At 43.1% G+C, this 16,221-nt stretch overlaps 1 protein-coding gene across 5 annotated transcripts; it reads right to left on the reverse strand.

The window, feature by feature from the left end:
- Positions 1–343: 343 nt before the first annotated feature.
- On the reverse strand, positions 344–8,399 carry LOC101633599 (melanoma-associated antigen D2). 5 transcript variants are annotated; one of them, XM_004695013.2, is made up of 13 exons: positions 8,203–8,399; positions 6,652–6,725; positions 5,823–6,308; positions 4,941–5,249; positions 4,754–4,817; positions 4,419–4,498; positions 3,817–3,911; positions 3,179–3,258; positions 3,041–3,083; positions 2,635–2,697; positions 1,425–1,539; positions 634–1,073; positions 344–478 (listed from the first exon to the last, which is right to left on the reverse strand). In XM_004695013.2, the coding sequence occupies exons 2-12, from the start codon at positions 6,694–6,696 to the stop codon at positions 642–644; spliced, it is 1,812 nt and encodes a 603-aa protein (XP_004695070.1). In that variant the 5' UTR covers positions 6,697–6,725; positions 8,203–8,399; the 3' UTR covers positions 344–478; positions 634–641. The 5 variants fall into 5 exon arrangements, with proteins under 5 accessions (XP_004695070.1, XP_012589764.1, XP_004695071.1 ...); XM_012734310.1 differs by having other exon boundaries at positions 8,136–8,282; XM_004695014.2 differs by lacking the exon at positions 8,203–8,399 and adding an exon at positions 7,588–7,683.
- Positions 8,400–16,221: the final 7,822 nt, after the last annotated feature.

Consider the following 16,221-nt stretch of genomic DNA (forward strand, 5'->3'; position numbering starts at 1 on the left):
ACGGGTGGCTACAGATTGCTTCATAAAGCTGACACAACCCCCGCACAACCAGCAAGCCCCCTCTCATTGAGTTTGTTAGAAGAAGAGTCTATACTTGATGCCCAGTCTTTGCTCCAGGTTTGCCCACCTCAGGGTTTATTTTCAACATGTGTCCTCTGTGCCTGCATTCCACTGAAATGCTACTTGCCTGCTGCAATACCTGAGAGTCATGCTAATATCACTCCCATGAATCCAACAAATTCACCCCAAACTAAGCAGACCGGGGTGGAAACTATCCCAAGTCATTTTTAAAGGCGATAAAAAATGCTTGACAGGCCATGAAAAAAATAAACGAACAATAAACTCAGAAATGGAAAGTAGGTTTAATGTTGAGTGTCAACTTCAAATGATTGATTGTGGCTGCCTGGAGTGCTGTGTTGAGTAGGTTTCTGAGGATGCACCCTGGCTCAAAGAGAAAGACTGCTGAGATTAGCAGTATCTGTAAAAACAAGTGAAAGAAAATCAGGATGTCAAAATCCACTAAATAGGAAGGAATAAATGCCGAAAACTGTTTTTTCATGTGGGCCTCTAACTCTAGCCCTACTACAAAAAAGCCATGGGCCCTGGCTGCCCCCATCAAATCTAAGTAGATACCTGAAATCTCACTTATAGGAGAAACCAGAGGCACCAGAGGGGCCACTGGTGCTGGCATTAGCTCCACCGAGGCCAGCGAAGAGCCCAAATGTAAGAGTGGCAGTGAGGCTGGTGCTCGTACTGAAGGTGGAGCTGGAGGTGGAGCTGGCACCGGCGCTGGCACTGGCACCACTGGCACTGGCACTGGCTCCTCCACTCTCTTGGGCTTTGGCTTTTGCTTCAGCTCCCATCTGGATCCTGGCTTTGGCCCAGGGTCCAATATCAGCCTCATCCCAGTTGCAGGGCCCAGCAGCATTCTCAGAGCCGAGCCCAATGCCCATACGAGCTCTGATCTCAGCCCTCATCTTGGCTTCAGCTGCTGCCTCTGCTGCAGCCTTCAAATCTGCTTCCATCGCCTCTCGGTATTGAGCTGCCCATTCTTTGGGGTCCTTCTTTTGTACCTGAAATAGAAATAGCCACCATCAGAAAGACCAGAATCCTAGCGCATGGAAGACACCATGCTACTTGTTACATGCAATAACAACAATACGATAAATACTACTAGTAATTATATATTTAATGTTCCTAAGCTGGCACAAGTTCTGTGACCTTGGACATGTCACCTAACAACCTTTCTGAGCCTGAATTTTCTCATCTGCATTAAGGCAATGAAATTCAAATGAAGTGTTTGGTACATCACCAGAGGCTTCAGAATGTTCATGCATGAGCTGCAGGCTGCTAAGCATACTCCTTGTCCCACCCAGGGGCAGCCCATGTTCTCAATCTGCCAAACTGGGCAGCTCTCCAATTACCTTGCAGGCAAACTTGAGGACTTTCATCTTGCTGGTCTCATAGTAGGAGCGCAGGCCCCAGAAGAACTCATACTCGGGGGGATTACTATTAGGGACTCTGGCATAGTCCAGGTACCTTGAAAAGAGAAGTTCAAAATCTTTACATCTAAGGCCAACTATGGCCCATCCATGGGGAATGGACAGGATCTAGGTGGTAATCGCCTCCCGACTAATTACTGCAGCTTTTCTCCCAAGAGTCCTGTCCCCTGGGTCCTGCCACAAAGCCACATGGAGGGATGTGTGTGGGAGAGGAACACACACATAGGGCGTTTGTTTCTTAGAAGACCAGTGTTCTGCCCGCTGTCATTGAACCCAGAGTCCTGTAGGGTGTGCTATAAGAGTCATGTTTTCGGAACCCCTACTCTGAGCACACCTCACCAGAGGCTCATCTAAAGCTTGATGGAGCTCTGGGACAGTCCACCTTAAAAATGACTGTCAGGGGAAGAAAAAGTTAATCATGAAGAGTGTAAAAAGTTAACCAAGTACATTCCATGCATATCCTTAGTCTTTGTGCGTGTGCCAGAACTCACGCAAGTGTACGTGCCAACGCACCTGTGTGACTGGCAGCACACATGCTATGCAAGGGCCAAGGAAAGGTGGCCCTGGCCAGAAAGTCAAAAGGGTTGGCGCCTGGCCTGAACGGGACTCTTACAGCTAAACCATGCTCAGACCTCAAGTGAGTCCCAGTCCCGCAAATATAAATGGGAATGGAGTGGCACCACTTCCTCTTGCAGTACAGTTCTAAAAATGTAATGAGATGTTCAAGTCCAGTTCCCAGCACAGCTGCACAAAGCTACTATTTTATGGCATTTCTTTATGGAAGTCCTGACTAGTATAGTAAAATCAACCAAGGTACTAGAGCCCTGAGCTAAACCCAACTCTTTAATTTGCTGGTTGTGTAACACTAAGCAAATGACTTCAACTCTCTTTTGCCTCAGTCTCCTCACATTACAATGCTGGTGATGATAATCCTTCCTTTATATAATTATTCTGAAGGAATGTGTGATAGTACAGGTAACAGATCAGGAAATATGTTGCTACTACCTGTCACTAACTCAGGAACAAACTACCACCAGCAAACACATGCCCACGCACATGCCATATATAACTTAACACTAAGTTGTGACACAGGAAAATGCATGTAACACGCAAATACCAGACAGACACTTACTTTTGCTTCACAAACTCATCAGTAATGAGCTTCTTCACATCCCCAAATAGTGAGTGATGTATCCTGAGAGCAGAGAAAGAAAAATACATACATACATGCATACATATAAACATACATATAATCAGGGTTGTGGCACCTCCCAGATAAGCACAGAGGTATTTCCAACATAGAAAAGAGGGTTCCAGCAGAAGAGGGAAGCTCCGCAGAATCCCAAGAGACCAGTGATCAGAGTGCTCAGGACCATTTCCCCATCCATCCCAATCAGAACCCTGGACCCACCCAATCCCAGCCCTGTACTCCTCTCAACCCGCCTGCTCCACCAGACCACCAGGTTGCTGCAATCCTGTGACCGTCCTCTCATGCCAAAGGACAACGTGGACAGCAAGTGCTGAGACCCCAATCATACCCAGGGCGCAGTCCCAACTTGCGTAGCACCTCCCAAATGACAGCTGGAAAGAGTGGCAAGAAAGGGGATAGAAACAAAAAATGAAGGTGCAGAATTTTTACCGGAGCCACTCATTAAACTGCATATCCAACCACTCACCCTCGCTTGACCGATTTCCATTCATAAAGATGATGCTGAGAAGCACCATGAGGAGCCCCAGCTTTGGTGAGTCCTTTGTCCTAGGGGAATAATAAAGCAGGGAAATTTATGTCCAGCAGCAATATGCAAATAACACGTCACCCAGCAAGGGACCCTGGGCAAGGGATGCTGATTCTCAGTGAGCTATGTAGAAAAATGGAAAATCACACCCCATCGCTCTGAGTCCCTCCTTTCTATCCCAGACTCCTCAGTCTCAAGAGAATGCTGGGTATAGCCCCACTGATGTTCCTGCCCTTCAAGCATCGTGATCTACCCACACCAGGAATCCCTCCTTTGAGAACCACTTTACTAAAGCCATACTAGGCATTCAGTAGGAAGAGAGAAGCCACAGGTCTGCTTCTTTCTAGAAGCAGAGAACCTGACAAAAAAAAACGTCTTGCCCAGGCCTCTATAACATCCAGTCAACCAAATCAGGTACCACTATTGTGTCAGGGTGCCAAGTATGTGCCAGGAGTTGAAACAGGGTCTTTTTCAGTCCTGTTTTTCCTGATCCTTTAAGTGAACATGGGGAGAGAAGATAGGAACAGGGTAGCAGCACAGACAAAAAGGGCTCCCAGCCCAGCCCTCGTCTAGCTTACGTTCCCAGTATGCCTGCATCAGTGGGCTCTAGGGTGCTGAGAAGAATGTACAAGTGGTCATTCTTATCAATTTCCTTCAGCTGAATCCCAAATACCTGTAGATGGGAAGAACACATTGTGAGCTCACAAAATTCAGTTTCCCAGGTACCCCACAGCTCCTGATGTACCTAGGGTGTGCCTTTGTGGTATGTAGCAAACTGGCGAGATAATGCACATGAAGCACTAAATGGCTAGCACACTGCAAACAGGCAACACATGTACCGATACTGCATAATCTTTGTGATGAATGGGAATCTACAAAGACAATCTCTAATGGCAAATGGGAGAGAGGTGAGCATCTGAAATACATTACCGGACATGCTGAGCATGTCCTGTACTTAGAAGCCAGTAGTGAGCTGGGTGACTTACGTGCTAGCTGCTCTTTTACCGCTCACTGTGCGACACCTGGCTAGTCTACATTCCTCCCTAGACCACTTTCTGCCCATTTGTAGTGATGGCTCCTGATCAGTATTTTTGGTTCCTCCCTCCCAGAAAGGGAATATACACTTTAATTGGATTCATTGCTTTCCCACTGTGCCCATCCCCCAGGGCTGCCCCTTCACCTTCTCCAAGGAATAGCCTGCTCGTTCAATGATTTCAGGGTACACATCAGTGTATTCTTTGATGATGTCCTTCAGCATGTCTGCAAGGGGAAAGTGTTGGAAGCACCTGGGCTGAAATGAAGCCAAGTGGCCCCCATATCCAAGATATATAGCTCTTTTGCCCAACCTACTGTGAGTAGCATAAACAGGTTCTGAGATAATGAAGAGACATGAGCACTGCCAAAGAATTTGAACAGGATAGAGGTGGGCGAATAGGAGCAAGGAATGCCCCCCAGTGCATGGGGAAGAGAATGGTGGAGGGCATCGCTAGGGAGAGACAGTTAGTAGGACTCTACCTGAGCGTTTGATGGGAATCTTTGTTTGGTCTTTAACCAACAGGTACTTCACCAAATCGTTTGCCTAAGAGAATACAAAAAAAAAAATGGAAAGAACAAAATACATTTATAGAAGACCTGAGAAGATGGTAAAGAAGAAGGCAGGCAATGCAATGGAAAGGCAGAATGCAGAGAGCACAGATCTTACCCTCCCTTGCAAAAGTGCCACATCCCGAGTTGGTAGTATTTCAGTCTCTTGGGATGACTGGAGCTTGGCGGCTCTGCGGCGAGCCTTGCCCCTACGGGCTTTAGGTGACCTCAGGGAGAGCAAAGCCCTACGAGCCCAAGCTGCCAGCCGAGTCCTTGATGCCCTGCGGGCCCAAAAGGCTATGGGGCCCCTTGAAGCCCTGCGGGCCATTGAGGCCATTAGGGCCTTTGAGACCCTTCGGCCACCTGTGGTTCCAGAAGCCTGACTCTGATCACTGCTGCCATCTTCATCCCCATTCAGATGTTTAACCTGTATCAACAAAGAAAAAGTGCATCTCCAGATGAAGCAGATGGTCCTCCTTCCTTATCCTATTTCTTGCAGACAGCCCTCACTAACCTCACGCCTATATTAATAGCCTGGCTCACTAGAAATTGGCTATGCTGAGTCATGGGTTTGTCTTTCACTGGCTTCTGAACAGGAGTTCTATCTCCCCATCAGGCCAGAAGCAATCCAAGAGTGAAGCCTGAAGCCTGATGCTTCTCTTCCTATGTCCATCACTGGCCCTACCTGTACCATCCTAAAAATGCCACTCCACCTTTTTGGAAGTCAGCTTCCTTCTCTGTAAAACCGGGTCACTTTCAGGACTTAATAAGATAACCTGCATGAATGTGCCTAGCTCAAGTTCTAGCACATGATAGCCACTATGTAAATATTAATCACATTACATTCAGATTAGTTATACATACTTCTGTCTCATGTGCCTATCAATTTATGTCCCCCCACAGCCTTGATGGACATAGTTAATTTTCTAAATGTTTGCAGAACAAATGAATCAACTGAAATAAGACTGGAAAGGCAAGAGTGGTGATTGCAAGATCTTACCTTTCGGGCTTTCTTAGCCTTGACCTTGGGCTGAGTATCCTGATGTGCCTGGGCAACAGCTCGCTCAGGCTCAGACTGGTCTGCTGAAGCCTGAGAAGCAGCAGCCTCAGTGTCTGGAACCTTTGTATTGACCTTCGTATCAGACACACAGCTGACCTTTTTGATCTCGGTGGCGGGCACTGTCAGAGCCTTTGGGTCAGCATTTTGCATCTTGGGATGAGCTGCTGCACTCTTCTTCTCAGCTGCCAGAACCTGGGTATCAATCAGCTTAGTGGCAGGTGATGTCTGAGTGTCAGCTGCCTCCTGAGCCTCTGGGGCCTTTGAGACCTCTGTGGCATTTGAGTTCCCTGTGGTGTTTGAAACCTTGATGGCCTCTGAGACCTCTGACGTCTTTGAGGCCTTTGGTGTCTTTGAAACCTCCAAGTTCTGGGTCACTGTCAACTGGGTCTGCATCTTCAAGCCATTGACCTTTTCGGAAGTTTCAGTCTGCAAGAGAAAGTAGAGAAGCGCATAGGCCTTTTCCCCAACCCCAACTATGCAAAAGAATCCAAAATTCCAGGGTGTTGCTTCTCTGTTCTATAGTACCTTGTAAGTGTAGTGTGTTCTGACTACCTCACTGCATAGGCTACCCTTCCTCTGAGCAGTAACTGATTGCTAAAGAGGGATCAACCAGCTCTTCCATCCTTCCTTCCTCCCTCTACTGGGGTGGGGGTGGGACCAAGCAGGGCAATGGGTAGAAAAGAACAAAAGTGGAGGGGAGATGCCAAGGGGCATTTGGGGCAGCAACAGGAGCTGGAGAAGAAAAGTAGTCAGGGAGAGAAGGCCTTACCTGGAAGTCGGCTGAACCTGAACCACTCTCATTCGTGTCAGACATGTCTCAAGTTGGCCTGGCAAGGGCTGAGCCTGAAGAAGTGAAGGCCTAGGTCAGGGGGAGAGTCCAATAAAAGCCCACTATTCTGTCCTGCCCGGCACTTAAATTAGGCCCAAGTCCCAAAAACCTACCCCACCCCCAACGACTTGGTTCTCAGATTCAGTAATCCAGAGCATCTATGTCTCAATTCTCTGCAGCCGCACCCTCCCCTTCTCCAGGAAGATGTGCCAGCGCGGCAGCTCTGAGGTACCCGCCCCTTTTCCCAGAGCACCCCCTCCAAACCCCAGCCGCAGGTTTAAAGTGCGCGTGCGCATCCCATGCAGGGCCCACCTACGCCCCGCCCACTTTCTGAACACAAACGCTTTCTTTAATGTACATCGTGCACATGCGCATTCCGCAGTTGGTCCATTACACGCCCCTTTCTAGCAATCCATAGTGCGCGTGCGCAATAGCAATGGCCTCAGCCCAGCACCCTTTCCCATCACACGCCCCTCTCCGGGTCCGCGCTATCATTCGGTCCCGCCCTCTACTCAACAAGCCTTTCTCTTAAACTGTCGCAGTGTCTGGTGGTCCCGGCCCCTCCCCTACTCACACCCACCTCACCAAATCCAACGTCCCGCCGGGTCCCGCCCTTTTTTTAATAACAACCCCCACGGTCCCAAACAGGAGCAAAGTGCATCACAGTTCCACTCCTTCCCAATACACCCCCCTCCTCAAATCTGTATTGAGCTTGTGATTCCATCTTGGGCCCAACAAATCCCGGTCCCAGTCCCCACCCTTCCTAGCCGGATGGATCCGGTACGATCCGGTCCTCAAGACAGTTTTTCTCTAGATCTTAGAGGGTGGGGCCGTCTTCTACTGGGCTCTCCTCTAGCGCTAGCTCCAGCTACTCACCTCGTCCTCCTACAGTTACCACTTATGTCCACTCTCTTCAAGCCCCTTCGAAAATCGGAGACTGCCCTCCCCCCTCTAGGCCGGAAGTGGTCCCGCCCCTTTCCGCCTCCCTAGGGGGCCTCGGTCCCAGCCAGTCTGCCCTTCCCCCACTCCCTGTTCATTCCTCATCCCCCCCCTTATTCTCTGCGTTACTCCCCACTCCCTATTCCCCCGTGGCATTTCTTATTTACTCCACAGAATTCCCTGTTCCCATTCTTTACATCCTCATCTATGTTACCTACACACTTCCTTCCCCCAGTATTCCTTAACCCTTCTCTGCAAACCCCTATTTTCTTCTCTAGGTTTCCACTTCCCCCAGTATTCCTTTTCCCCCTTCAAATTCCCTTCCCCCACCCCACATACCCGGTTCTCAGTTTATCTCACCCTTCCTTCTACTAGTCTCTGTTCCCCAGTCCATACAGCTTACTACTCTCAGTGTCCTTCTTGCCTACATCCCACACTGGGTGACCTCTCCCCCATCTGTAGTGGTGCAGTTAGGAATTGCCCACCTGCCAGGTTCCAGGGACTGAAACCTCTGTCTGGCTGTCAGGAAACCTCAGTCTCAAAGACCCTCACCTAGTCTTCAAGCGAGTTCGGGATGTAATTGCGTTCTCTCAGTCCCTCTCGAAGTCTCAGCCTTCTGGACTCGATCTACAGCCAACCCAGCCCAGCCCCTTTCCGCAGCCCCCTGCTACCCCCCCTCCTTCTTCGGAGGTGGGGCTATGGGGCCCTGCTCAGGGCTGTCTGACGCCAAAGACCGTGTTTATGCCACTGTACCAGGCTTGGTCTGAAGCCCTTCCAACTAAAACCACCCCTACAAAGCAGTTCATTCATTGAATTTATTGACTTTTTTATCTTTTTTTTATCACAAAGGTAATGTGTTGTCCTTGTGAAAATTCAAATAATGCAAAAAATATGTAACATACCAATGAGAGGCCACCCTTATCTCATTCTCCAGAAATAACCAGTGTTAATATTTTGATATACATCCCTCCAGACTTATTCACATACTAATTATTTGGGTTTTCTCCACACAAATGGTATACTAAACCTATTGTTCTGTGATTCCCCCCCCTCAGTTATATATGTGAAACATTTTTTAACGTAGTGCACATTTTCCTTAAACTTTTCTTGCATAGATGCCTCATAATTTCTTGAACCAGTCCAGTCCAGGACATTTAGACTTTTCCCATTGTTTTTGTTATTACAAACAATGCTACAAGGAACATTCCTGCATCTACATTGGGCTTTTCTTTGCAGATATTTGTGGGGTGGGTTTTTTTTTTGTTTGTTTGTTTTTTGCAGTCTCAAATACTACAAAGTTCCATTTTGCACAAAATTTGTCATCTTACTCTTAAAGGTACATGGAGTAACAGTCCCACCAGTAATGACTTTCAAAATGTTATGTGCTGCATATATTAGAAGTATTTTCATGTTATTTATGATAACTTTTTCTATGAAAGTGTTTAACTTTTATGTAGTGCAATGTATCATTTTCCTTTATCACAACTGGATCCTGCTTCATCCTTAGAGATTCTTTCCAAACCCTGTAACAATTTGTGTTTTTTTCTCCCCCAAGCACTTTCATGGCTTTATTATTTACATTTAAATGATTCATGATTCCAAATTTTTAATGTAAGAATTCAGCTTAATTATTTTCCAAAATCATAGTCTTGTTCCTAAATCATGTGCAAAATAATCCATAATTACCGCACTGATTTAAAATGCCACTCTTAACAATAAGACATGGGGTCTGCCACCTCCTAGTCCCTTTTTTTGAGATTTATTTATTTATGCATACAAGTACTGGGATACAGGCCAGAGGTATGGGGGGGTGGTGAGAGGATTCACCAGAGACAGAGGGGAGCAGGACAAGCAGATCTATTGAAATACACTGCTGAGGGGAGCAGCAGGTGCCATGTGGATCATCTCCTTGGCCAGGGATTGAACTTGTGATACAGAGGCTGCAGATTGCTTCATAGTGTTGTGCTTTAACCCTTGCTTCACCAAGGAGGACCCTCCCAGGCCCTCCCAGTCCTTCCCAGTCCCTTTCAAAATCTCAGCCTTCTGGTCATGATCAGCCTTTGGACCCAACTCAGGCCCTAAATAGCTGGGTCTATTCAAGAGAACTAAATAGGATGTATAAATAATGGGTCATTAATTTTGGAATGTTTAAATGCAGACTTGGAAAACCTAAGATCATCAACTAAAACATTATTAGAAATATAATGAAATTCAGCACAGTGATTAGTTACAGAAATAATGTTCAGTACCTTACATACAAAAGTAAAATAAATGGCCACAGTCTGCTTTATGAAGTCTCCTTTCCCTTAGTAAGCAAATACCATGAATCCCTATGTTTTATAGATAATTCAGAACACACACACACACTGTCTATCTCCAGAGTGTCAAGATGGACTTCTGTTATCCTGAATCCTCTTTCTCTGAACTGTTGCTTTAGTGGTGAGATATCCGTTCACTACTTTCTTGCCTGCTCAATTCTCTCCCTCTTCCATGGGACCCAGTTTCACTCTAGACCCAACACTTCCATTTCTTTCAGCTGTAGTCTAGTGCTCCAAACTTCCATGCCTTTCAAATCATAGCAAGCCTTGACTGCCGATATATGAATTTTGGTATTGATACAAAGAGCACTGGCAAATTATATATAACATATATAATTATATATAACTGGCTTATGTATAACACAGATTTTGTTTTAGAAAGGACACCCTAACTGCCTAATCCATTAGGAGCATTGTCATCCAAGTAAGCAGTGAACATAGTTTGGTCTATAGTGATAGCAGTGGAGGTTGGGAGAAGTGATTGGTTTCAGAAGACTATGAATAAGTGGATATATGGGAAAAGGTGCACCGATTAGGGGAGTGTCAGAAGGAAATTTTGGATATCTGATCTGAAATATGTAGATAATAACATCTTTCACTTAGATATGAAATACTAAAGGAGGGGAACTGACCATTAATTTAAAGGTACTTAAAGGGCCTCCAACTGGAAATGTTCCACAGACAATTGAAAACACATGTCTAAAGTTCAAGAACGTGGTCTGGACTGAGGCTTTTAAATCTAAGAGTCATCAATATATAAATGGCTTTTTAATTCTTTTTTTTAAGATTCATTTATTTATGCATACAAGAACTTGGGTACAGGCCAGAGGTCAGAGGGTGGGGAGAGGCTTCACCAGAGACAGAGTGGGGAGCAGAACAGGCAGATCCACTGAAATACACTGCTGAAGGGAGCAGCACACCAGATAGGAGAGGTCTGCTGTGCCATTGATCCTCCCTGATGGGGGATTGAACTCATGCTTCAGTGGCTGCGGACAGCTTCATAGTGCTGCACTTTAACCTGTTGTGCCACCAGGGAGGGCCTGGTTCTTTAGTTCTTGGGCAAGAGAAAGACCAGCTAGAAGAATGTGCAGCCTTAGAAGAGATGGGAACTAGGGAAGAACTCTGGAGACCAACAAGCATCTGCACCGTAGGTGGAAGGAAAGGAGCTCAGGAGAAAGATGAATAAAGTAGTGACAAAGGAGATAGGGAGAGACACAGGAGAAAGTGGTACCCCAAAACCAAGTGAAGAGAATTTTGCAAAAGAATGGAGAAGTCAATGCTGTTGAATACTATCACAAGGTCAAGAAAGGGCCTAAAATATTATCTAGGAGTTTTAACAATCAGGTAGTGGTCTGCTCTCTGTTGACCTCAAAGGAGATATTTGTGGCATTAGTTGCCCTGATATTCATTCTTCTCTGCTTCCATAATGATACAGCATCTGATTTTTAGCTGGATACATAGTGTCCTGGGATAAAGGAGGGTCACAACCTAAGATAGTGGCCCTGAATAGTTAGTTTTCCATCTCTTTTTTTAGTATTTGTCTGAACACTATATTCCAAACAAACATGTTACCATTACCACATGTACTCTGACTTCTCTTGCTTAGAAGTCTTGACATACGTGGCTTCTTTCTTATAGACTACCCTCTGTTACAACTACCCTTTGTGACAAACTCCACCATCTTAAAATCCACAGTATCATAAGTGCAGGTTGTGACCTTCAGGATTTTGGAGTAACTTTAAAGAAATACAGAATCAGAACTGTAGGAGATATTATTGGATGTAAAAGTCACAGGCAAATTTGAATCCAAAACCATCAGAGAGGTATTCCCAAAGATTTTCAAAACCAGACTTACCCAATTTCCTCTCAATGTCACCACTTTTATAACACAATATCAAAACCACATTTATGACCTGGGGATTATAGGACAGGACAGAAGACAAATTTATTGACAGGCTTCACTCGCTGACCATAATGATTTCCTAAACCTTCTTGTGGAGTCTCAGAATTTCATTTTTAAGATAGTTTTACTTAGCTTTTTAGAAAAATTCAGTGTCACTGAGGTATAATTTATATATGACTTATATATGATAAAATGCAAGGTTTTGAGTGTGCAGTTTCACGGGTTTTGACAAACATACACTGAAGTTCCAAGTCAAAATTTCCCTCATGTTTCTTGGAACTCAATTCCATATCCCAATCTTGACCCTAGGCAATGAACAATATTTTCTGTACTAAATTGGATTCCCATGTGTGGAAATTGCTATTAATAAATCCAAACTGTGTTTATTCCTTTATTTAAGCTTTATTCATGTTTTTTTATAATTTTTTTCATTAAGTATGTCAGAGAGTCCTTCCTTTTTGTTTCAGCGAATTATTCCATTGTATGGATATGCTACAATGTGTTTATTCACTTCTTGATAAGACTTCTGGTTTTCAGTTTCTTAAAATTATGAGCACAGTTTTTAAAAACAATCATTGCAAAATATGCTTTCATTTGACATGTTTCATTTTTTCCTGGATAAATAACTATGAGTTGAATTGCTAGGTTGTATGATGTGGACACTTAATTTTATAAAATACTGACAAAATTGTCTAAAGCAATTGTATATTTTTTCTTTCCCTGTAACAATGATAACAATTTCAGTTGTCCTATTTCCTTGGCAATATTAAGCGCTTCCATTATTTCAGTTTTAACTATTTTATTAGATGTGGAGTGGTGTTTTATTTTGGGCCTTAATTTGCATTTCTCTGATTATTAATGAGGTTAGCATTTTTTTCATTTGCTTAGTGGCCATTCACCTATTTTTAGTTGTGAGCTCTTGGTTCAAATCTTTGGCAATTTAAGATCTTGATTGTCTTAATGAGTTTTTTTTTTTTAAAGATTTATTTATTTATGCATACAGAACTGGGGTACAGCCCATAGATGCAGAGGGTGACAGGATTCACTAGGGACAGAGTGGGGAGCAGAACAGGCAGATCAACGCAGTACACTGCTGAGGGGAGCAGCAGGCGGGCCAGGAGAGGTCTGGAGCAGCAGGCGGGCCAGGAGAGGTCTGCCTCGCCATGAGGTCACCTCCAGGGCAGGCGGGGATCGAACTCGTGTGGAAGTGGTTTAAGCTTCTTAGTGCTGTGCTTCAACCCGCTGTGCCACCAGGGAGGGTCCCGTCTTAATGAGTTTTAAGTGATTTTTTTTTATTATTGTGGTAACGTGTTTATTATACTGTATATGATTTAGGAATACAGATTCCAACTTTGTAGATGAATTTTACCACACTACACCCACTATCACATCACTAATAATCTCTCCCATAGTCCACCTGGCCCTCTCCCTCCTGTGCTCCCCACCTTCCTACTCACCCTTTTTGTAAACTTAATTCTACAGTTGGATTTCTTGGGTTTGTTTTGATTTAGTTTTGTTTGTCCTTTTAATTTGTTACTCTGTATTCCACATATGAGAGAAATCATCTAGAGTTACTCTTTCCTTTTGACCTATTTCACTTAATATGAACCCCTCCAGTTTCATATATGTTGTCACAAATGGCAAAGTATCATCTTTTTTATAGCTGAGTAGTATCCTTAGTGTTCTATACATCTTATCTATTCTCTCATCTGTCATTGGTTGTTTCTCATTGTTTGGTTATTGTAAATAGTGCAACAATGAACATAGAAGTTCACATATCACTTCATATTAGTATTGTTACATCCTTTAAAGAAATACCAAGGAGTGGGATTCCTAAATCACATGGTAAATCTATTACTATTTTGAGGAACAGCAATATAATTTTCCATAAAGTATAGAAAGGTTAACATTCCCACCAACAGTGTACACGGATTCCTTTTTCACAATTGCACCAATATATATATTTTAAATATGGGTCATTCTCATGGAAAAGTGGTGGTATTTCTTTTTAAAAAATATAGTTATTTATTTTACATCGTTCTTCATTTTGTACATTTTTTCATCTCGGTTGTAATCCCTGTGGATTTCCTGCCGCCAATTCACCCATGTGCCATCACCATAGTTCTGTGTGCTCTTCCTGCCCCAGTTTTGATCTTATTCCCCTCTCTACCCTGTAGAGTGTCTCTGGTTTATAATTGTTCATTAATTTTCTTTTTTACTTTGTTACAATTGCTTTTTATTTTCTTCTGATCCCTTATGCTACTGTTATGAGTGAAACCACCGAGTATTTTCTTTTTCTTTCTGGCTTATTTCACTAAGCATGATCCCTTCCAGCTCCATCTGTGTGGTTGCAAAGGCATGAGTTTACCTTTTGATTGCTAAGTAATATTCCATTGGGTATATGTGCCATATTTTCTTGAACCAGTCATCTTTTTTGGATATTTGTGTTGATTCCACATCGTCCCTATTGCAGATAGAGCAACAATAAACATAGAGGTGCAGGTGTCCTTTTGAATTAATCTTTTTGTGTCCTTTGGGTAGATACCTAGGAGTGGGATTGCTTGGTCATATGGAAGCTCCATGTTTAGCACTTTGAGGAACCACCAAAAAGCTTTCCATAGTGGTTGTACTTGTTTGTATTCCCACCAGAATTGCAGGAGAGTTCCTTTTTTCTCCATATCCTCACATTTGTTGTTGCTAGTTGTTTGAAGATGTGCCACTCTCATTGGGGTGAGGTGGTATCTCATTGTGGTTTTAATTTGCATTTCCCTTATTACAAGTGATGCTGAACTTTTTTTCATATGCCTGTTGGCCATCTGCATTTCCCCTTTATTTATTTTATGTACATATTTTTACATTATTCTTCATGTTGTACAGTTTTTCATCTCAGTAATGCCCATGGAATTCCCCCCACCACTTCAGCCATGTGCCATCACCATAGTCCCATGTACTCTTCCCACACCAGTTTTGATCCTGTTCCCTTCTCCTCTGGTTTATAGCTGTTAGTTCATGTTCATTTTTATCTTATTACAATTACTATATATATACATATATATGTATATATACATACATACATACATATATATATATATATATTTTCTTTTTTTCCCTCATCCCTTACACTCCTGCTATGAGTAAAACCTTCCAGTATTGTTCTTCTTCTTTCTGGCTTATTTCATTAAGCATGATCTTTTCCAGCTTTGCATTTCCTCTTTGGAGAAGTGTTTTTTAGCTCTTCTGCACATTTTTTGATGGGGTTGTTCACTTTATTTTTGTTGAGTTTCGTCAACTCTTTGTATATCTTTGTGATCAGTCCTATTTCATTAGTTTGTGTGTAAATATTTTCTCCCAATCAGTGGGGTGTCTCTTTGTTTGTGTAATGTCTCTTTTGCTGTACAGAAGCTCTTTAATTTTACGTAGTCCCAGCTGTTTATCCTTTCCTTCACTATCCTTGTTTGGGTGATGGATCTTCAAAGATGTTACTGAAGTGTATGTCATACAGTATTTTGCCAATATTTTCTTCTAGATATTTTATGTTTTAGATCTTATGTCTAGTTCTTCAATCCATTTAGAGTTGGTTTTGTGTATTATGTGAAGTAGTAATCTAGCTTCATTTTTTTTTTGCATGTAGCAGCCCAGTTTCCAGCACCATTTGTTGAACAGCCTTTCTTTGTTCCATTGTATATTCTTTGCTCTTTTGTCAAAGATTAGCTGTCCATAAACCTGTGGGTTTATATCTGGGTTTTCTATTTGAATGCATTTGTCTGTATGTCTATTCTCGTTGTGGTACCATGCAGTTTATTATGGCTTTCTAGTGTAGTTTGAAGTCTGGGATCGTGATACCTCCATTCTCTTTTGTTTTAGTTAGGAGAGTTGTGGCTATGTGAGGTTTTTTTGTGGTTCCATATAAATCTCATCAACATTTGTTATATTTCTTGAAAAATGCCATTGAGATTTTTATTGGAATAGCATTAAATCTGTAAATCATTTTTGGTAGAATGACCATTTTAATGATGTTAATTCTTCCTATCCATGAGCAAGGGATATCTATCCATTTCTTTGTGTCTTCTTGTATTTCATTTAACAGGGTTTCATAATTTTCTTTGCATAGTTCTTTTATGAGGTGGTATTTCATTTTGTCTTTGATCTCTATTTCCCTCATCATAATTGATGTTGATCATTTTTCTCATATGACTTTGTATGTGCTTTTCAAAAAAGTATGTGCTTTTCAAAGTATATCTCATGGTTTAAGATTTCATATTCATTCCTTTAAGTCACTTTGCATTAAGTTGCCTGCATTGTGTGAGATAGTCTAATTTCATTCTTTTGTATATGACTGCTCAGTTTTCC

Source organism: Condylura cristata, unplaced genomic scaffold (genome assembly GCF_000260355.1).
Source record: "Condylura cristata isolate star-nosed mole 26May11 unplaced genomic scaffold, ConCri1.0 scaffold00053, whole genome shotgun sequence".
NCBI lineage: Eukaryota > Metazoa > Chordata > Mammalia > Eulipotyphla > Talpidae > Condylura > Condylura cristata.

Bases quoted from the DNA above. Each gene is read 5' to 3' on its own strand.
- LOC101633599 (XM_004695013.2), bottom strand. From the start codon at position 6,696: ATGTCTGACACGAATGAGAGTGGTTCAGGTTCAGCCGACTTCCAG. The intron at 2,698-3,040 runs GTATGATTGGGG...CTCTGCTCTCAG, and splicing joins AAGTTGGGACTGCGCCCTGG to GATACATCACTCACTATTTG. The intron at 1,074-1,424 runs GTAATTGGAGAG...TTTCTATTTCAG, and splicing joins TCCTCAAGTTTGCCTGCAAG to GTACAAAAGAAGGACCCCAA.